Source organism: Colobus angolensis, unplaced genomic scaffold (assembly GCF_000951035.1).
Source record: "Colobus angolensis palliatus isolate OR3802 unplaced genomic scaffold, Cang.pa_1.0 Scaffold216, whole genome shotgun sequence".
Classification (NCBI taxonomy): domain Eukaryota; kingdom Metazoa; phylum Chordata; class Mammalia; order Primates; family Cercopithecidae; genus Colobus; species Colobus angolensis.
The window spans coordinates 3463835-3486921 of record NW_012115333.1 but is presented as its reverse complement, the minus strand read 5'-3'; the positions used below and the strand labels follow the sequence as shown (position 1 = coordinate 3486921).

General features: G+C 43.4%; 1 protein-coding gene across 1 annotated transcript in view; it reads right to left on the bottom strand.

Annotated features, from left to right (window-relative positions):
* The window catches only part of OPHN1 (oligophrenin 1), a gene marked incomplete at its 3' end in the record, with an annotated part of 212003 nt that extends 200975 nt beyond the window's left edge, over positions 1-11028 (bottom strand). The window contains exons 1-2 of the mRNA XM_011943181.1: positions 10750-11028; positions 9986-10143 (exon numbers count right to left, since the gene is read on the bottom strand). Of these exons, the coding sequence (XP_011798571.1) occupies positions 9986-10139 (154 nt within the window). The remainder of the gene's footprint in view (positions 1-9985; positions 10144-10749) is intronic.
* Positions 11029-23087: the final 12059 nt, after the last annotated feature.

Genomic DNA, 23087 nt, shown 5'->3' with positions numbered 1-23087 from the left:
AGAGAGGAGAGGAGAGAGGAGAGGAGAGAGGAGAGGAGAGAAGAGGAGACAGGAGAGGGCCTTGGAAAGGGAAACCAGGAAATCTGATTCTGGTCACAATTCCAACTCTAGCTCTAGGTCTCTGGAGAAGTAATTCTCTGTCTTGACTTTCTTTTCCCTACATATAAACCCAGCGGAGTAGATGTTTAGCTTTGTAAACAACCTTCCAGGTTGGATGTTCTATAAGATAGAGCTAAAGGAAGATGTAGGTATATAAGACAAGCACCTGTCACCTGTTTCTCCAAACACAATGTTTTTTTTTTTTTTTTCAAACAGCTCTGAGATACAACTTACACACCATAAAATGGCTCACAGAGTTGTACAACCATCACTGCAATCCAATCTTAAAAAATGTTCATGACCCCAAAGGGAAACCCTTTACCCATTATCAGTCCCAGTACATTCCAACCCTCCAGTTCAGCAATCACTAACCTGATACTCTCTCTAATAGATCTGCTTATCTGGACATTTCATATGAAAGGAATCATGAATAATAGGTAGCCATTTATAACACTTTTCTCACTTATCCTAAGGTTTTCAAAGTTCATCCTTATTGTACCATGTATCGGTACTTCATAACTTTTTATTGCCAAATACTATTCCATTGTATGACTATACTACCTTTTATTTATCCATTTTTCAGTTCGTGGACATTTAGAGGTTGTTTCCACTTTTGGGCCATTATAAATAATTCTACTATGGGCTAGTCACGGGGGCTCACGCCTGTAATCCCAGCACTTTCAGAGGCCAAGGTGGGCTGATCACCTGAGGTCCAGAGTTCGACACCAGGCTGGCCAACATGGTGAAACGCCGTTTCTACTGAAAATATAAAAATTAGCTGGGCGTGGTGGCGGACACCTGTAATCCAAGCTACCCGGGAGGCTGAGGCAGGAGAATCGTTTGAACCCGGGAGGCGGAGGTTGCAGTGAGCCAAGATTGTGCCACTGCACTCCAGCCTAGGCAACAGACTGAGACTCCGTCTAAAAATAAATAAATTAAAAAAAAAAATAAAAAATCACACACTGAATTTCCTCTTCATACTCTTCTCACAATTGTAATTAATGATTTAAGAGGATAATTTGATATTTAACATATGTTCCAAAAGGGCAGAGCCTATAGTATTCTTATTCACCACTGTATCCCCAGTTTCCAGGACAGTACCTGACACATAGTAGGTGCTTAGTAAAACCTTCTTGAATTAAATTGAATTGCCTTTATGTTGCCCAAGGTTTAGCACTTGATATCAGCCTGGTAAAGGATCATGAGGGCCTTCCACCCCACTAGAAAATAAAAGCAGCTCAATATTTCCAGGGTACTCTCATGGAAGTGTGTAACTTTCCAGATCCTCATAGGCTTTTAGGAAATTTCTGTAGTAACTGATTAGAGAAACAGATGCCAGATTAAACAAAAGGTTTTGACTATGCTTTAAAAAAATAAGGCTATAAAAATGACACTGGGCCAGGCGCGGTGGCTCACGCCTGTAATCCCAGCACTTTGGGAGGCTGAGGTGGGCGGATCACTTGAGGTCAGGAGTTCGAGACCAGCCTGGCCAACATGGTGAAACCCCGTCTCTACTAAAAAAATACAAAAAACTAGCTGGGCGAGGTGGCGGGCGCCTGTAGTCCCAGCTACTTGGGAGGCTGAGGCAGGAGAATGGCGTAAACCCGGGAGGCAGAGCTTGCAGTGAGCTGAGATCCGGCCACTGCACTCCAGCCTGGGCGACAGAGCGAGACTCCATCTCAAAAAAAAAAAAAAAATGACACTGAAAGGTAAATTTCCTTCATCACTCTAGAGCCTGATTGGAAAACTTTTCTTAACAGGCAAGTGGAGCTAAAATCTTCCCTACCCTACCCTGGCACCATCCTCTACCCCTAAATAAGAATAGTTTCTTATAAATGGACACACTGAAAGGTTGGCTTGATTCACTTTTCAACCCTAGTTCCCACAGCACCCACAGTCCAGCTACTTTGGAATCTGGTCTTCTGAGGACCTCCAATGAATATGGCAATGTATCACCTCTGTCAAATTCCATTTAACATTGCTTCACATCTATTAATACTAACAGCAGTACCAAATGACATACCAATTATATTGATCTGAGCTACTCTGAAGAAGATGTAAAATAACTCCATGTGCTCAGAAGCACTGATTCTATCACTGGGATAACAACAAGATACCTGCTGAGTGAGAATGCATATTATACCACCAACTCATCCCGCACACTATGGCAATACACCCATCCCAAAGGGTTTAAAAGCTTTGGGGTTCCTCAGTATGGAGCTATTCAGAACAGAACTGAAGGGAATCAGGTTGAGACCTACCAAGAAGCATTCAATTAGAGGATCGTCAAGTAGGTCAGCAAGTCATCTACTCATGCTGGACATACTACTTGGATTTTCCCTTTGCCTATTATTCTCCCAGAGTGAAGATGAATTGGCTCCTGAAGTTTATGACAGAATCAATTCACATTGTTTGACTATTTGACTAACATGGTGGTAGCCAGAAAACAAAATAATAAAACCAGAAGGAAACGTAAATATTATTGACCAAGCCTCTAATTTTATAAAATGGGAAAACTGAGACCGACGAAACTAAAGACTTGTTCAAAGTCATATAGCTAGCTAGTGGAAGAATTGGAATCAACCCATCCTTGCAGGAAAGCAACCACTCACCAGATAGGTGCCCTGGTTGCCAAAGTGAAAGTTGCAAAGGCACCCCAAAAGATGACCTTAATGTAAACATCCAAAACTCTAACCTTAAAAGCACAGAATGTAAGAAAGTCACCTTTTTTTAAAAAAAATTGAGTTATTAAAATTATAGAATTATATTATTTCTACTTTATCAACTTTATGTACATTTAGAGTACCGAATGCATCTTCTGGATTTTTTTCTTTTTTTTTTTTTTTTTTTTTTTGAGATAGGCTTGAGCCAATGCACCTGGACTGTATTCTTTTTTTTTTTTTTGACAGGGAGACAGGGTCTCACTGTGCAGTCCAGGCTGGAGTGCAGTAGAGCGATCTCTGCTCACTGTAACCTCTCTGCCTCCAGGGCTCAAGCTATCCTCCCACCTCAGCTCCCTGAGTTGCTGGGACGACAGGCACGCACCACCACGCCCAGCTAATTTTTCATATTTTTTTGTAGAGACAAGGTTTCACCATGTTACACGAGCTGATCTCAAACTCCTCAACTGAAACAACCCACCCACCTTGGTTTCCAAAAGTGCTGGGATTACAGGCCTGAGCCACCAAGTCCGACCCTGGATTCTTTTAAAACACGTTTTCGGCTGGGTGCAGTGTCTCACGCCTGTAATCCCAGCACTTTGGGAGGCCAAGGTGGGTGGATCACTTGAGGTCAGGAGTTCGAGACCAGCCTGGCCAACATGGTGAAACCCTGTCTCTACTAAAAATACAAAAATTAGCCGGGCAGGGTAGCGCACACCTGTAATTCCAGCTACTTGGGAGGCTGAGGCATGAGAATTGCTTGAACCCAGGAGGTGGAGGTTACAGTGAGCCGAGATGGCGCCACTGCACTCCAGCCTGGGTGACTGAGTAAGACTCTGTCTCAACAACAACAAAAAAAACATAAGTTTTCATTAATCCAAGAAAGCCTATGTATGTGTGGTTGTGCATGTATATAAGTGGGTTTAGTGATATAATTTTTTTCTGACATCTGTTTTATATATATATATATATACACATACACATAGGCTAGGCATGATGGCTCATGCCTATAATGCCAACACTTTGGGAGACTGAGGCGGAAAAATCATTTGAGCCCAGGAGTTCAAGACCAGCCTGAGCAACATGGTGGGACTCCATCTCTCCAAAAAAAAAAAATTAATTAGCTAAGATTGGTAGTGTGTGCTTGTAGTCCCAGCTACTCGGGAGGCTGAGTCCAGAGGACCCTTTGAGCCCAGGAGTTTGAAGTTGCAGTGAGCCATGATGGTGCCACTGTACTTAAAAGTATGTCACCCTGGGTGACAGAGTGAGACTCTGACTCTTAAAACAAAAATATACTTAAAAAGCACATTATCCTTGGTTTGGAAAAGGGTATTTAGAAATTCTCTTTTAGGCCAGGCACAGTGGCTCATGCCTGTATTCACAGCACTTTGCGAGACTGAGGCAGGCAGATCACTTGAGGTCAAGAGTTCGAGACCAGCCTGGACAGTATGGTGAAACACCATCTCTACTAAAAAATAAATAAATAAATACAAAACTTAGCGGGCATGGTGGCATGCACCTGTAGTCCCAGCTACTTGAGAGGCTGAGGCATTAGAATCACTTGAATCCTGGAGACAGAGGTTGCAGTGACCTGAGATGGCACCACTGCACTCCAGCCTGGGCAATACAGTGAACTCTGTCTCAAAAAAAAAAAAAGTGTTTTAATTTTTTGTTAAATTAAATACAGTCATTTACACTAAAATAATGTGAAATTTTATGTAAGCGTAAAATAAGGTCCTATAATTGGGTTAGTCATTCTTTTCTCAAATCGTGAAACTACAATATGCCATGCAAAAAATAGTAAGTCATAGAATGTTAGAGCTCAAGTGGGTTTATAAACCTCCTGCCCCAACCCCATCTTTGTAAAGCCACAGACCCTGGGGTCCCAGTGAAATCGCTTATCAAGGTCACAGATCCCATTAGTAACAGAACCAGCACCTTATTCAGGTATCCAGATGCCATGTCCAAGGTTTTGTCCCATTATACCATCATTCTGCCTCTGCTCATTTGCAGAGTATCCATTGTTGCTTCCCCAGGAAAGCCCCTATCTGAAGACTGTCATCCTCCATTTTCCTAGCCCATCAGAGTCCAAGAGTCAGACCTGTAGAGCTACATCATCTAGCTCAGGGGTTGCAGCCTGATTGAATCTGGCCTATAAAAATGTTTTATTTAGTTAGCACAATTTTTTAAAAAAAAATAAGAATGTAGGCTGGGCGTGGTGGCTCACGCCTGTAATCCCATCACTTTGGGAGGCTAAGGCTGGTGGATCACTTGAGGCCAGGAGTTTGAGACCAGCCTGGCCAACATGGTGAAACCCTGTCTCTACTAAAAATACAAATATTAGCTGGGCATGGTGGCATGCACCTGTAATCCAGCTCCTCAGGAGCCCAAACCTCCCTTTCTGTTGCCTATATCCCAGCTAACTCAAATTATTTGCTGTCCCCTTTATATTCTGTGTCACTCCTGCTACATGAAATGCCCTGTTCTGAATAGTGTCATGCAGTAGGATAAGCAGGGCCTTTAGAGTCAGGTCTAGGTTCTAATTCAGACTCTTGCCCTTACTAGTTGAGAAAGTTACTTAACTCATCTGAACTTCAATTTCCTCATCTAAAAAATGGGAATAATAATTTTTATCTCAAAAATTTGTTACAAGATGTAATGCCTGGCACATGGGAACAGCTAAACAAGTGATAGTGTTATTGATTCTACCCAACTCTGATGGTACTTCCTCCTTGGCTTCTCCCTTGTGCTCCCACTGGGAAATCAGCTTTCCCTCTCATGTCATATATCATCAGGTCCACCTGTTCCCACTTTTATGGCTCTTATCTGTATCTACTACCTTATATGATACTCATTTCTATCTGTGTCTTGTCTCTCCCACCAGCCTAAGAACCTCTTGAAAGCAGTATCCATCTGTGACTCACTCTGCATGCCTGACAGCCCCAAGAACAATGGCTTGAACACGGTATGTGTCCAGGTATGTATTGAATGAATAGTATGTATTCGCTAACTATATATAACACCTATTAGATGTGTCATGTTGCCTTGAGATATAAGCAGGGACCATATCACTTGTTCTGAATAACGCCTAGCCTCAGTGCTTAGCAAATATTCAAACAACATTGGGGACCGAAGCTGCCAATATAAAAATAAAGGACAAACAGAAAAGTTGGCAATATAGTCACCTTTCAGAGGGATGGTATTTTTATTTTCCATTAGTTTAAGTTATAATCACCTTGTACTTCAACAATTATAAAGAGATCACATTGAAGCGAGAGGGGTTCCAACTACTTCTGCTTATGCATTTCCCTTCAGAAACCTACAGAAAATGACACATTCACCAACAGATATATTAAGAATCTAAAGATGTATTATCAACAACTTTCTTTAGCCATTTCCATTTACAAATCATTTTCATAATCCATTAATTCCTTTGAGACTCACAACAATCTTGGGAGGTAGGTGTAATTACCCCGATTTTACAGATGAAGTAAAAGTGATTTGGGGCCAGGCACAGTGGCTCATGCCTGTAATTCTCGCACTTTGGGAGGCCGAGAGGGGTGGATTGCCTGAGCTCAGGAGTTCAAGACCAGCCTGGGCAACAAGACGAAACCCTGTCTCTACTAAAAAAATGCCAAATTTAGCCGGGCGTGGTGGTAGGTGCCTGTAATCCCAGCTACTCAGGAGGCTGAGGCATGAGAATTGCTTAAATCTGGGAGGCAGAGGTTGCAGTGAGCTGAGATCATGCCACTCCACTCCAGCTTGGGCAACAGAGCAAGACTCTGTCTCCAAAAACAAGTGATTTGGCTGGGTGTGGTGGCTCATGCCTGTAATCCCAACACTTTGAGAGGCCGTGGTGGGAGGCTTGCTTAAGCCCAGGAATTCCAGATCAGCCTAGGCAAGATGGTGAGACCCAGTCTCTAAAAAAATATTGAAAATTAGCCAGTCATGGTGGCATGTACTTGTAGTCCAGCTACTGGGGAAACTGAGGTAGGAGGATCACTTGAGCCCAGGAATTAGAGGTGACAGTGAACTATGATTGTGCCACTGTTCTCCAGCCTGGGCAACAAAGCAAGACCCTGTCTCTAAAACAAGAAAAATGAAAAGTGATTTGTGGAACCAAGTGCGGTGGCTCACGCTTGTAATCCCGGCACTTTGGGAGGCCAAGGTGGGTGGATCATCTGAAGCCATGAGTTCGATACCAGCCTGGCCAACATGGTGAAACCCATCTCTACTAAAAATACAAAAACTAGCCAGGCCTGGTGGTGTGTGCCTGTAGTCTCAGCTACTCAGGAGGCTAAGACACGAGGATCACTTGAACCCAAGGGGCGATGGCTGCAGCGAACCAAGATCATGCCACTGCACTCCAGACTGGGTGACAAAGCAAGACTCTGTCTCAGAAAAAAAAAGTGATTTGTGTTAGATCCCAAGATGGTGAAGCCAAGAACATAATCCTAGTCTTCTAACTCCGATTCCAGTGTTCCTTTTTCCTCAACATAGAGCAAGAGCATAACTTTGTTTTGCTTCCACCCTACCTACTTTCAGAAAGTCACTCCGCTGGCACAGTGTGAGGAAGGAGAGTGGGAGTATAAACATCACTGTGGTCAAGACAGTAGAAAACATCCTACCTTTGCCTCTAGCTAATCAGACTTTTAGAATCCATGCAACTGAATGGAAAGAAATGGAGAATGGGTTAGCTGCTGGGTTTTATTTTCTGCCTGTCCTATTTTTGGCTTTCTGTGTATACTCAGAAACAGAAAACTACCACAAATTTCAAGGAGCCCCTGCTCTAGAATATCTCTTGGATCTTTTGCTTATATGCAAAATTTTGGATCTGCTTAATTGTTGACTTTTATCACTTTGAGTCTTAGAAAAGAAGGAAAGAGGCCGAGTGTGGTGGCTCATCTGTGCAATCCCAGCACTTTGGGAGGTCAAGGTGGGTGGATTACCTGAGGTTAGGAGTTCAAGACCAGCCTGGCTAACATAGTGAAACCCTGTTTCTACCAAAAATTACAAAAATTAGCTGGGCGGAGTCGCACATGCCTGTAGTCCTAGCTACTGGGGAGGATGAGGCGGGAGGATCGCTTGAACCCGGGAGATCCAGGCTGCAGTGAGCTGAGATCATGCCACTGCACTCCAGCCTGGGCAACACAGTGAGACTCCATCTCACAAACAAAAATTGAAAAAAAAAAAGAAAGAAAAGGAAAGAATAAAAACCTTTACTTGCCCCTAGCTTATGAAACTTTTGCCCTTCCACCATATGTTTTATTGAACTGCTTTTTTTCTTACAAATCTTAATCTCTCTGATATGCCTTAGCTTGTGATTTTCAGCACACTTTTAGTTACCATCCACTTCACAAAGCCATTCCATTCCTAGCGCTTATGATGAGATTCGTTTTACTGTGGATACAGCACCAAGCAGTTTACTGTAATATGTAAACAAAACACAACAAAGCTGAAACATTCCTCCTTTTCCTTTCTGTGAACTCTCACCTTTCTATTTATGTGGCACAACCTGCATATCCTTAACTTTTTAAGGATCAGCATTTCAGATACCACCAGGAGTTTACTCTTGGTCAGGCCACAATAAGACAAACCATTAAAAGATCAAACACAATCAAATGACCTGCAGGAACTTCAACGGTGTACATATTCTGACCAAAAGTGGGCAGAGGGCATGTGCAGGAAAAGCACAGACTCCACAGGGCAAATCAGAAGGGCTGCACAAGAAATACCAGCTGGCAGCAGTTACCATTGTACTACCACTTTCTTTTCTCTTCTTTGAGATGGAGTTTCACTCTTGTCGCCCAGGCTGTAGTGCAATGGCACGATCTTAACTCACTGCAACCTCCACCTCCTGGGTTCAAGTGATTCTCCTGCCTCAGCCTCCTAAGTAGCTGGAATTACAGGTGCCCGCCACCTATGCACAGCTATGTGTGTGTGTGTGTGTGTGTGTGTGTATTTTTAGTAGAGGCAGGGTTTCACTGTGTTAGCCAGGCTGGTCTCGAACTCCTCATCTCAGGTGATCCACCCACGTTGGCCTCCCAAAGTACTGGGATTACAGGCATGAGCCACCTCGCCCGTCCTCGTACTACCACTTTCAAATCTTCCTTTCTCCCTGCTCTTGGTTGACTGCATCTGCCTAAGAAGGTTGCCACACTGGTCCTAGACCCTGTATTTGGTGATAAATTCACTCAAAACAAAGTTATAACCATATAGGACATACTTGCCAATGACTCTGACTTTATTTTTCACAATCATCTTTCAGACAAGAGAAAAAATTAATTATCACTCCACCCAATCATTACCCTCCATTCTTCTGGGTATATGCTTTGGCATAAAGGGTTGGCTTGCCTGCACTCTAGTTGGGGATGTTTATTATTCTTTCTTTTACTCCAAGCCACCTGCCAACCAGCAGAAAGAAAACCCTCCACACACAATGGGGGAAGGAGAGAGCTTCCCACAGCTGAGTCAGTTGTGACCACTGGAAAAGCCAAGCTAGGTGAAGTTCCTTCAGCCCAGCAGCCCCCAACCCTATCCCTATTTTACTTCTTGGGGGCTGGGCCCCTTGTAGCAGGGAGTAAGTAGGCAGCTCTTTGTTCTACACTCAAGCAGAATTCAGTGGCATGTGAAGCCATCCAATAATCCTGAACTTGGACTGACCTTGACCTAAACCATAGCTCAGTGTGATAAAGAAAATAATTCAGTGGGGCAAAGGTGCTTTCCTTAAAAAATAACTTGCCATGGTAAATTTTTTACTGCCCCCCACACTTATCTGTAGCAACCAGAGACCAGGACAAAATTATTAATCAAGCTGCTGACCTTAATCCCCAATTGTTTGGGAGGTGCTGGGGCAGTTCCCTGGTCAGCTTGGATGTCACTTTTCCCCAGACAGGGGTGCTGAATATGTCTAACAGTACAGCAGATTGTCCCTTAAGAACAACCATCTGCCAAGTAAGGGTAATTGCTGAGTAAGAGGGTCCCTGGCACAGCTACAGATCATGTCTTATAAGGTCAAAACCACTAAAGGAAAAGGCCCAAAGTTCTGGTTGTATCTACCACTTTCCACTTCTACTACCTCCACTCCCCAAGTGTGGGAAACCCATTCACCTCAGAGATCTGGGCTGGGAGTCACCCTGCAATCTCCCTTCCCTTGGTGGTGTGGAAAGGCTTAAAGGCCAGACACACCAGCTGAGAGAAACAGCTCATCGAAGCCTTGCACTTACTTCTCATAGAGCTGATAAGCGCGTTGCCGTCTTTGATCACGTCTTTGATGAATTTGTTGGTTCTCTCCAGTTCCTGCTCATAACACTTGAGTCTCTCGCGGAAATCGGGGCTGTCCAGGTAGCAGTCGCTGAACTCCAGCGGGGGATGACCCATGGTTCTGATGGCCGGGAGTAGGGGGAAACGGGGAAGACACAAAGACCGAGGGCATCAATGGCACAGCAGAGGAAGTAGAGGGGACGGACTGAGCGTGCGACCCGCTTAAGAAAACTCACGGCCTCTGTCCCTTTGGAGGACAGGTACCTGTTTCAATGAGACTCCTGGGGAGCGCTGGCTGGTCCGGACGGAGAACAGGCGCCCCGGCAACGGCTTCAGGGCCAGGGAGAGCTAACTACCGCAGTCGGATCCCGGCAGGATGTTGCCTAGCAAGCAGCATGCCCCCTAGGTATTGCCTCCCCAGATAGGCAGCAAAAACCGCAGCCCGACTTGCCTCCGGAGACGGGCCGGATCCTTCCTGAGCAATTGCAAACGTGACACTTGGGCCCGCCCAGGGTGTGGACGAGGTTAGAGCTGGGGCTGGGAGCAGCCTATCTACAGGCTCCTCGCTCCCGAGCGAGCGGAAGACTTCCTTCGCCGAACTCCGCGGGCAACCCGGATTGCACTGTCCCCTCCCCTTTCTTAAAGCCAACGCCTGCGCCCCGCCCCAGTGAAGCCCGAGGACCAAACCGGAGAGCTCTGGCTCCTTCTTCAACTGTTTTCCTTGTACCTTAGGGTTTCGTGACCAGGGCCCGCGGGCTGCTAAGACTTCTTCCTGGTGCAAGGGAGCCGGCCGGCCGTCCTGTTAGGCGCCGGAAGGGTTAAGCCGGGGCAGCAATGAAACGTAGCCTAGCTCCATAGACACCGCAGCGGGAAGAGGAGGGCGAGAGCGCGACGCACAATAGCCGCGGTGGCCCAGCGCTTCCCTACGGAAACTGGGGAGCAGTCAGCGCCCTAGGACTCCAGCTGGAAAGCGTGGCGGCCTGGGAGATGTAGTCTTTCCGTTTGCACTCCCCGAGACTCCTCCCTGCAGTCTCCGCACCACCCCGGCTGGGCGGCTGGTCTCCCAGTACGGCATTCCCAGCTTGCCGCAGGCTCCTGAGCAGGGACCGGCCCCAAGGGGCAGGTACGCGGTGCTGGACTCTGCGGGGGAAGTTTCCGAAACTAGAGCAAGAACCCGCAAGACTAGATTGCAGGAAGCCATCTCTCACTTCCCATGATTCGGCTGGGTTGTGTATTCTTTTGCCTTCCCCTCTTTCCAGCCTCCTTCGGACCTACCAACTTCTTTTCCTCTTTCTTTTCCCACGTCTCCTGCTCCAAGCGCTCTAATTCCCGTGGGCCTTCGACCTGAAGGGTTGACTCCTACCCTAGGGTATCTGTGAAGCTCAGTGCCCCCTGCCAAAGAAAGTGAGGCCATAATTCAGAGTTAATATTTTCCTGAATAGAACCTCAGAGCATGGCTTTTGTGGCAGACGCCAATGATTAATGCATATGATTTTCCATGTGTAAGTGGAAAGTCTAAGAAGAGGATGTTATAAATTGTCTTGCAGCTTACCTTGAAGGCAACTGTCTTGAGACTAAGGTTAGGTAGAGGCTCGAAAAACTGAACAATAGTTTGTGCGTGGGCAAAGAGATCCCTTTAATTCTGTAGAAGAGTTTCGATTAGATTGCCCTGTGAGGAAAGCCAGAACGGAAGGGGGTTGTAAACAGATTAATAGTGGCTAACCCACCTGAATTAGGGTCCTGGTGCTGCTGTGACAAATTGCCACAAACTTGGTGGCCTAAATCAGCATAAAGTTATAATCTACAGCTCCAAAAGGCAGAAATCAGAAATGGGCCTCACTCAGATCAAATCAAGATGTTAGAAGGGTTGTGTTCATTTCCAGATACTCTAGGGGTAGAATCTGTTTCCTTACCTTTTCCGGCTCAAGCTGCTCACATCCTTTGGCTCATAGCTCCCTTCCTCCTTCTTTAAAGCTAGCACTGGCCAGTCAAGTCTTTCTCATGCTGCATCACTGTGACTCTCATGCCTCCCCTTAAGGACCCTTATGATTACACTGGGTCCACAGGATAATCTCCCCCACCACATCATCCTTAACTTAATCACATCTGCAAATTTCATTTTGCCACATAAGATAACGTAGCCACAGGTTTCAAGGATCAGAACATGAACGTCTGTGAAGGAGGAAGCATTGTTCTACCCACCACACAACCTATCGCCCACCTCACTAATCTTCAAAACAACCCTATGAGGTTGGTTGTATTATTATACCCATTTAAAGATGGAGAAGCTGGGTCAAAGAGAGTTTAAGTGACTTACCCAAGGACAAACAACTAGTTAAGTGGCGGCACTTGAACTTCAGCCCAACTTGACCACTACACTATATAGCAGAATGGCAAAGAGTCCAATGAGAAAAAGCCTTCTGAAAAAAAATAAGTAGCCACATCTCAGGGAAAAGTTTTGTTTCTTACTCTTTTTATCTTTAAGGTTAATTTATGGGAAAATGTCCAAAATGAGCTTTAAATGCACCATGGGTTGAAAAATGCAGGTACTAAGGGAAGGTGCCCATTCAATGGGTATATTGTCTTTCACACTAGTAAGTTTCCTTTTAGCATTCATTCACTCATTTAACAAGCATTTTTTGAACACCTGCTATATACTTTTATTTATAGAGCCTATACATATATTTTCATCACTATACAAATTGCCATTGACAGTTTTTAAAATTTTATTTATTTATGTATTTTTTTGTTTGAGAAAGAGTCTCACCCTGTTGCCCAGGCTGAAGTGCAATGAATAGCTCAATCACGGCTCCCTGCAGCCTTGACCTCCCTGGGCTCAGGTGATCCTTCCACCTCAGCCTCCTCCTGAGTAGCTGGAACTACAGGCACATGCCACCACACCTGGCTAATTTTTGTAATTTTTTGTAGAGACGCGGTTTCGCTATGTTGGCCTAGGCTGGAGGGATCCACCCACTGCAGCCCCCACCAAAGTGCTGGGATTATAGGTGTGAGCCACCGCGCCCAACTGCTATTGACATTATTGTTGTTAGATTCAATCATACTCATCTGAGTTCCTATACTCAAGGTGTTTTACAGTTATCTGTGTTATCCTTTATCTAGACAATGAAACTAAAGCACAGAAATCACAAATTCCCTAGAACAAATACTGAAGAAGAAACAGGGTTAAAATTAGAACTCACACAGGGCATGGTGACTCACACTTGTAAACCCAGCACTTTGGGAGGTCAAGGCAGGCAGATCACCTGAGGTCAGGAATTCAAGACTAGCCTGGCCAACATGGCAAAACCCCATCTCTATTAAAAATAAAAAATTAGCCAGGTGTGGTGATGTGCGCCTGTAATCTCAGCTAGTCAGGAGTCTGAGGCAGGAGAATCGCTTGAACCCAGAATGCAGAGGTTGCAGTGAGCCAAGATTGGGCCACTGCACTCCAGCCTGGGTGACAGAGCAAGACTCCATCTCAAAAAAACAAAACAAAATCTCAGTTCCTCAGATAATACTTGCATTCATCAAGCACTATCTTAATTGCTTTGCACAATTTCTCCCTGACCCTCACGGCTAACCCTATGTGACTGAGAGTCTTTAAATTTTTGTTCACATAACCCCTAAAAGAATTTTGGGGAGCTATGTACCCCTTCATTTTTAAGTTAACATCTTTTTTGCTTTGTTTCATTTTTGTTTTTGTTTTTTTGAGACAGAGTCTAGCTCTGTCACCCAGGCTAGAGTGTGGTGGCACGATCTCCACTCACTGCAACCTCCACCTCCCAGGTTCAAGCAATTCTCCTGCCTCAGCCTCCCGAGTAGCTGGGATTACAGGCACATGTCACCACGCCCACTTATTTATTTATTTATTTTTAGTAGAGATTGGGTTCACCATGTTGGTCAGGCTGGCCTTGAACTCCTGACCTTGAGCGAGTCACCTACCTCAGCCTCCCAAAGTGCTGGAATTACAGGCGTGAGCCACCACCCCCAGCCCAACATCTAAATTTTTTCATTATGCTTAAATAGTTGCAAAAATTTAATTTCTAACATACTAGAAATATCGACATTTTAAAATAAAGCTGTTATATCACTCTTAAAAGTATTCAATCTGACATCCATCATCAAATGCACAAAGCAAAACAAACTGTAAACATCTTGAATCTTCAAAAAATTGACATTGTTCCTTTTTTTCTTCTTCAAATCAATTATCTATACATTTTCCCCAGAGAAATTTTATCCCTTTTTTCTTTTTCTTTTTCTTTTTTTTTAATAGTCTTACTCTGTCACCCCGGCTGAAGTGCAGTGGCACAGTCTTAAGTGCACTGCAGCCTTAAACTCCTGAGCTCAAACGATTCTCCCATCTCAGACTCCCAAGTAGTTAAGAGTATATGCCTGAGCCACCATGCCTGGCTAATTTTTTTTTTTTTTTTTTTTTTTTTGGTAGAGACAGGGTCTCACCATGTTGTCCAGGCTGGTCTCAAATTCCTGGCTTCAAGCAATCCTCCTGCCTCAACCCCACAAAACCCTGGGATTATAGACATAAGCCACCACACCTGGTCAACCATCATACTTCTATACTTAAAGTCTATTGATCACCATATCGAATTTCTCTGCAACAAAAATATGCTCATAAACAGAATTTTTTTTTTTAAACCGGGTCTCACTCTGTCACTCATGCTGGCATACAATGGTGCAATCATAGCTCACTGCAGCCTCAAATTCCCAGGCTCACACGATCCTCCCACTTCAGTCCCAAGTAGCTGGGACTACAGGCACACGCCACCATGCCCTACTAATTTTTAAATTTTTAATAGAGACAGGGCCTCCCTATGTTCCCCAGGTTGGTCTCGAACTCCCAAGCCCAGGAAGTCAAGGCAATTCTCCTGCCTTGGCTTCTCAAAGTGCTGGAATTCCAGGCGTGAGCCACCATGCACAGCCCATAATAGAAAGTTAATTCTTTTTATTTCCTTGTGACCATAAGGCTTCATGGATTAAAAAGCTTCTGTGATTATTAAGCATACACAATAGAGTAAAACAATGTGAACACATTGTAATTATTATTAAATATAAAATTTTACTGGGGCTGGGCGTGGTGGCTCACATCTATAATCCCAGCACTTTGGGAGGCCAATGCCGGGAGATCACTTGAGGCCAGGAATTCAAGACCAGCCTGGCCAACATGGTGAAACCCTATCTCTACTAAAATACAAAAAAAAAAAAAAAAAAAAAAAGTGGAGTGAACCTGTAATGCTAGCTGCTCAGGAGGCTGAGGCAGGAGAATCGCTTGAACACGGGAGGCGGAGGTTGCAGTGAGCCAAGATCACACCACTGCACTCTAGCCGACAGAGTGAGACTCTTTCTCAAAAAAAAATTTATTGGAGCTGCGTCTCTTAGTAAGATGGATAAGAAAGGGGTAGGTTTCAGGGCATTGAGTTAAAGAAGATTCATGAACACCAATATTTTAAATTCTTTCTATGTTTAGCCCCAAGGGTTTTTATACCTTGGGCCAAAGCACCGTAGTAAGATTCTTGATGTTTAAAAGGTATGCTTTCCCTTTGAGATATTGAGCAAGGGAGGTAGGAAAGGAAAACTGGAGGTGAGTTCTCAGACAAATGATTTTTAGAAAAAGTACTAAAGAAAATTGCATATTCAGAAATTGGTTCACTTTGGGCTACCTGGTGACCTTAAAGCCATTGGACAGTTTCCATGTACCTTGCTCTGGACTGAGTATTTGTATTCACCCAAAGTTTATATGTTGAAATCCTAACCCTCAAAGTGATGGTATTAGGAGGTGGGGCACTGAGACTTCTTCAGATCATGAGGGTGGGGCCTTCATGAGCCAGATGAGTGCACTTGTAAAAGAGGCTTGAGAGAGCTCCCTTGTCCCTTCCACCATGTGAGGATAGAGATAAGGCAGAAGTTTACAAAGCAGGAAGCAGGCCTTCAGCAGGCACTGAATCTGCAAATGCCTTGATGTGGCACTGAAGCAGGAGAATAGGGTCTGGAGGCAGGGAACCTAAGGCCGTTTCACACTGACTTCCTATAACGAAATTGAAAGGAAAATCACAACTTTCCATGCCTAAGTAACAAAAGGACCAGAGGCTACTCCCTTTGCAAACTCCCACCTTTTCTGAGGGGCACATGGAAAATTGAAAGTACCTCTGATTGATTGCCGAAAGCACAGGAGAGTAACTTTGTAACATCACTTCAGCCTCTGATTGGTTGCTTTCTACAACCAGTCAGACTGATTGCAGGCCACCACTTCATTTACATGTGGTGAACACCAAATAGCCAATGGGAAAAGTCTAGGGGGTATTTGGACCCCAGAAGATTCTGTATGGGGGCACTTGAAAAGCTTGCTTGGCCCACTTCCACGCTGTGGAGTGTGCTTTCATTTTCAATAAATCTCTGTTTTTGTTGCTTCATTTTTTCCTTGCTTTGCTGTGCGTTTTGTCCAATTCTTTGCTCAAAATGCGAAGAACCTAGACAACTTACAGTGGAAACCTTCTACCTGTAACAGGACTTCTTAGACTACAAAACTGTAAGAAATAAACTTCTATTGTTTATAAGCCTCCCAGTCTATGATACTTTTGTTATAGCAGCCCAAATGGACTAAGACATACTTTCAGGGCTAGGCATACCCCAGTGTAAAGACAGCTGCTACAGTATCATTATCCTCACTTTATATGTGAGGGATGGTAGGCTCAGAAAATTTCAATTATTGCCTAGTCTCATGTAGCTAGTAAGGGTTTAACAAGCTCCACTAGTTAGATGCAATTTGAGTCTGTGACAGTAAAAAGAATACACATGCACATGCACTTGCAAGCAGGGTTTGCCACCATTTTACAAGGAAGCAAAAGAAATCCCATTTTAGGAAGGGCCCAGTGGCTCACATCTGATATCCCAGCACTTTGGGAGGCCAAGGCGGGCAGATCACTTGAGGCCCGGAGTTCGAGACCAGCCTGGCCAACATGGAGAATTCCTGTCTCTGCCAAAAATACAAAAAATTAGTTGGTCATGGAGGTATGAACTTGTAATCCCAGCTTCTCGTGAGGCTGAGACATGAGAATCATTTGAACCCAGGATGCAGAGGTTGCAGTGAGCCGAGATCATACCACTGCACTCCAGCCTGGGTGACAGAGCGAGACTCCGTTAAAAATAAAAAAAAACTGGTCTGGGAGGCTGGAAAGAAAAGATAATTTTCCAAATGACATTTATAGACTTCAATAATTTATTAAATTTGTTTAAAAAAAGAATTTTATCCTGGTGGATGTGTTGGCACTCGTCTGGAGTCCTAGCTACTCAGGAGCTTGAGGCAGGAGGATCCCTTGAGCCCAGGAGTTTGGGTCTGCAGTGAGCTATGATGGCACTTGTGAATAGCCACTGCTTTCCAATCTGGGCAACATAGGGAGAACCTGGGTCCGAAAAAAAAAAGTTTATCCTGAAGATATAAAGTAATATTTCATAAACCCTATGCTTCTTATAAAGGATCCTAAAGGTCTTTGTCCTGAAATGTTATAATCCTTCCTTCACAAAAAGGTAGAGAAAATATAGAAGTTACTGGCCTGCATCCAATAACAAGAAGAAAACCTGGAGGTGAAATAGAGGTGGCAGGTGGAGGGAGAGGAGACAGCACAAGTTGATGATGATTTCTCCTATGCCAGGCACTTTACGTAAATGATCTCATTTACAGGCACTTTACATAAATGATCTCATTGAGGAAGGTGACATTGTCCCTTGCATTTTACAGATGAAGCAACTGAACCTCGGAGAAGTTAAGCTACTTGGCCAAGGTCACCCAGAGAATAAATGATGTCCTAGAGATTCAAATCCAGCTTTGAATTCAAAGTCATGTTTTGCCATTGCATTACAGTGCCTTCCAGTCTAACTCATCATCATCTAATCTCCATTCTCTCCTGCTTATGTGACTGGATGTACTTGGAAGTGTAATATAGAAAAAATAGTTCTGGGTCACTTGCTGTAACTTCAGCAAATGATTTGAAGTTATCCCAGGCTGAATATTAACAGAGGCTTTATGTTGAACTTCTCTGAAGAGCTAGCTGACAGAACTGGCTCCCAAGCTACATATGCTCAGCTCTCTAGAATTTCCAAACTTGCACTGCATGAGACAGAAGACAAAGTGGATAACTGCCCCTCAGCCCAACAACACTGCTAGCCTAGCCCCTAGTTCTAGCCTGGTCTAAATCCTTTATTACTGTTGGCACCATTCCCAGCTCCAGTCTTGGCTCTGGTCCATTCCCTGCTTTGACTGAACTTGGCTTAGTTTTTTTCCTCAGCCTACGCCAAGATTTTAAAACTTTTAGGAACTAGAAGTGGCAAATGGTTAGAAAGGAAAAATCCTCTTTTATAATTCTCTGTACATCCAACTGTCCATTTACCCACTCCCTTCACGTTTCTCTTTATGGAGTTGCTTAGTGAAAAAAAGCCACCAATTTATAGCTTTAAAAATATAATCTATTTCAGTCTATGTGATTAAATATCCACCAAAAGTCTTTATCCATAGAATTCACCATTTTCATCACATTTTCACACCAGCAGCACCATATCAAAGCTATCTATTGGTAATAACCTGGGAATTTTTTCCTTGTGACCATTTTCTGTGCCCATTTTGATTCCTAGTAAGCTGCATTTCAAAAAAAAAAATTCAAACAAGGTCTATGTCAATTCTAAAAGGCTTTGTAAGGGCAATAAAGGCACAGTTGCATTACTTTTTAACTCCCAGGAAGATATCAATACCCAGCATCCCAGCACAGCCTGCTGGGCTATGCCATTTTATAGCATCTTAGAAGATAACTATGCTCTACTGAGGGGCCAGAAATCTCCCGGCAGTTCCTAGAGGGGCCTGCTGAATCATGGAAACTAAATCATAATGTTCTACTAATGATTCTTGAACTTTGGTTTGTATGAGAATCACTTAGGGTGCTTATTGAAAATGTAAATTTCCTTGGACCCCTCTCCCAGAGTTTCTGATGGTATGATGTGGATTTAGGTATGGGCTGAGGCCAGACAATATGAACTGAGGCCTGAAAGTAACAAAGAATCAGAAACTGATGTGGGTGGGGGAGTGGGGTCTTAGGTAAGGCCTTGGGAAATCTAAATTTTTTATAAGTACAACAGATGATTCTGATGGAGGAGGTCCAAAATATCGGCATCCAGTCTTATGCACTGATATGGTTTTGGTGGGATTTTTTGAGACAGGGTCTTGCTGTGTTGCCCAGACTGGCCTTAAACTCCTGGGTTCAAACTACTCCCTCCCACCTCAGCCTCTAAAATGGCTGGGGCTACAGGCACATGCCACCACACTCCGCTCGACATGAAGTTTTATCCACTAAAAACTGGTCAAAAACTGATCGGGATATGACAGTCCTCATACAACAATGGTTTTGATTAATAACATAAGTGAAAACTTCTATTTCTCATTTTGGCAACATTAGACTTTCTGACTTCCATACTACTTCAGTTTATTTTGCATCTGACTCAAAGCTAATAATTAAATAAACATGATTAACTGTGGAATTTGCATAACATTTTTTTTTCCTTTGGAGACATTCACTCTGTTGTCCAGGCTTGAGTGCAGTGGCACAATCTCAGCTCACTGCAACCTCCACCTCCCAGGCTCAAGCAATTGTCCTGCCTCAGCCTCCCGAGTAGTTGGGATTACAGGTACCCATCACCACACTCGGTTAATTTTTGTATTTTTAGTAGAAATAGGGTTTCACCATGTTGGCCAGGCTGGTCTCGAACTTCTGACCTCAAGTGATCCACCCGCTTCGGCCTCCCAAAGTGCTGGGATTACAGGCATGAGCCACCGCACCTGTCCTGCATAACATTTTATATGTGGTCATTTTCGCCAGCATCACATAGCACATTACATACTGTTTAGCAGAATTACTAGAATACCTTGAGAAAAGTATGCAACTGAAATGTATTTCAACAAGTTTCTGGCCCTGGGGGTGGGAAGACATGAAGAAGCCTTCAGACAGCTGAGCCCCACAAAGTTATTTTATTTCCTTTAAAGTGAAATGACATAAGCTGAAATATGCAATTCTTTCCAATTTCTAATTCTCTTCCCCTTTCAGCAACAGAACAAGCAATAGACAAGAGTCATAACTTGTCATGACTGCAAATGGATGTTCATCTATACTTAGGTAGAACAAAACAGATACAAAGTAAATCATTTTAAGAAAGGATACTAAGGGCAACATTAATTTTTTCCACAATATTAATTTTTCCCACAGGCTTACAATAATTTTCATGCTAGTAATTTTATAAATGGACGCACCTCACAAGGCAGTGGGTGCAGAGATCGTTGTCAAAAGAATGCAACAGTGTGGTGACAATGCTCTGGCAAGGCTCCAAAACATGCCAATCATGCTTTGTCTCACACATGGTTAAACCAACATTACCACAGGAAGGAAGCTGGTTTCGGAAACTTACTAAGAATTAATTGTGGGTGAATTCACATTTCAGCCTTCAAAAAGCTTAATTAGACTACTAAGTTACTCTATCTGTTTAGCTTAAGAAGAACAATTATGAATATTAAGTTAATAATACTGAATGGTAAACAAAACACAAACGTCAACATTTACTATGTCCAAGGCACGTGCTTAATCTTTACAACCACCACCCTTTGAAGTAGGTACTATTATATCATTCCCATTCTCCAGATGAGAAAACTGAGGCTTAGAAAGGTGAAGTAATTTGTCCAAAGCTGCTGAGGCCCTAGAACCTCACCCTCACTCTTTTAAAAAAATTGTTTTTAGAGACAGGGTCTTGTTCTGTCATCCAGGCTGGAGAGCAGTGGTGCAATCATGGCACATTGCAGCCTCGAGCAATCCTTCTGCCTTAGCCTCCCAAGTAGCTGGGACTACAGGCACAAACCACCACACTCAGCTACTTTTATAAATTTATTTTTTGGTACAGATGGGGTTCACTATGTTGCCCAGGCTGGACTTGAACTCCAGGCCTCAAGTGATCCTGCATCCTCGGCCTCCAAAAGTATTGGAATTACAAGCATGAGTCATCACATCCAGCTATGAGAACCTCACTCAAGTATTGTGCCAGCCTGCTTCTGTGCTGAGATACCATTTTCATCACATTGGACAAGATTTAAAAGTTTGCTAAAAATTGATGTTGACAAGGAGAAACACGAGTTCTCATAGATTTCAGGGGTGTAAACTGGTATAAACATTTTTGAAGGCAATTTGGCAATACCTAACAAAATGTTAAATGTGTGTACTCTTTGATCCATCAGGTTTAATTAAGAATTTATGCTATAGATTTCTCCACAAAAGTATGCAAAGAGATAAACAAATGTATCAGCTAAGCATTTTTTTTGTAGTGTTGACAACTGGAATCCCTTCAAATGACCATGACTATAGGAATAGTTACATAAATGATATACATCCATGCAATGGGAAATTATGCGCACATGAAAGAGAATGATTTATTATGAAAATATATCCAAGGGTGTAAATGAACAAAATTAGTTAAAAATAGTTGCACATTAGTATCTAGATTATAATCATCTTTTGTGTGTTTTTAAAGAAGTCATATATGCATATATAATATACTTCAATAAAAATGTGATACCTGGGCTGGGCACAGCGGCTCACACCTGTAATCCCAGCACTTTGGGAGGCCCAGGCGGGAGAACCACATGAGCTCAGGAGTTCGAGACCAGCCTAGGAAACATGGCGAGACCTTGTCTCTACAAAATATTTAAAAATTAACTGGTTGTGGTGTCGTGTGCCTAGTCCCAACTGCTCAGGAGGCTGAGGTAGGTGGGCTCACTTGAGTCCAGGAGTTCAAGGTTACAGTGAGGTATGACGACACCACTGGACTCCAACCTGGACAACAGAGTGAGACACTGTGTCAAAAAAGAAAAAGTGGTATGTGTATGTATGTATATGTATTTCCTCATAAATGATTTTAATGGTTTTCTGATTTGGGGAAGTTGAAATGGGATAGAGAGAGGGAGATTTTCAATTTACTCCCTTACAAACAGTTTGAAATTTTACTATGAGCATGTGACTTTTATATTAAGAATGAAATTAGGAGCCCCCCCAAAAAAACTTCAAGGAGCATCATCTAATTCTGTAACATTTGAACTTTTGTGAGCATGAACATAGTAAGAAATGCATTTTTAGGCTGGGCGCAGTGGCTCACCCCTGTAATCCTAGCACTATAGGAGATCAAGGTGGGTGGATCGCTTGATCCCAGGAGTTCAAGACCAGCCTGGGCAACATGCAAAAATCCCATCACTACTAAAAATTTAAAAATGGGATGGTCCTATAGTCCCAGCTACTTGGGAGTTGGAGGTGGGAGGATCGCTGGAGCCCAGGAAGTCAAGGCTCCAGTGAGCTGTGATCACGCCACTGCTCTCCAGCCTGGGTGACAGAGCAAAGCCCTGTCTCTACAAAGTAAATACATACATACATACATACATACATTTTACACCATAGACTAGAACATACATACATACGTACATACATTTTACACCATAGACTAGAACATACATACATACATACATTTTACACCATAGACTAGAACATACGTACATACATAAATATAACTAAAACAAGTTTCACAAAACAAATTTTACTATATTCAATGTGCTCTGATATTTTTTATTCTAATCTATCCTATCATTCTATTCTTCTATTTCATTTTATAAAACACTTGTCACTACGCACTAAAATGATTTCATATACCAAGGTAAACCTCAACTTGGCCTGCTGACACCAGTGCAGGATGAACCAGATGCCACATCCAGAGAGGACTCCAACATACCCAGCAGACCATCTCTAGCCAGGCCAGTGTATACCTAACCCCAAATCCAGATATTCTCAGTCAGTCAACACCACTCAGAGATTTTGCCTTTCTTTTTTCTTTTCTTTAGAGACAGAGTCTTGCTCTGTCACCCAGGCTGGAGTACAGTGGCATGATCTCAGCTCACTGCAGGTTCAAGTAATTCTACTGCCTCAGCCTCCCAAGCAGCTGGGATTACAGGCACCCACCACCACACCAGGCTAATTTTTATAT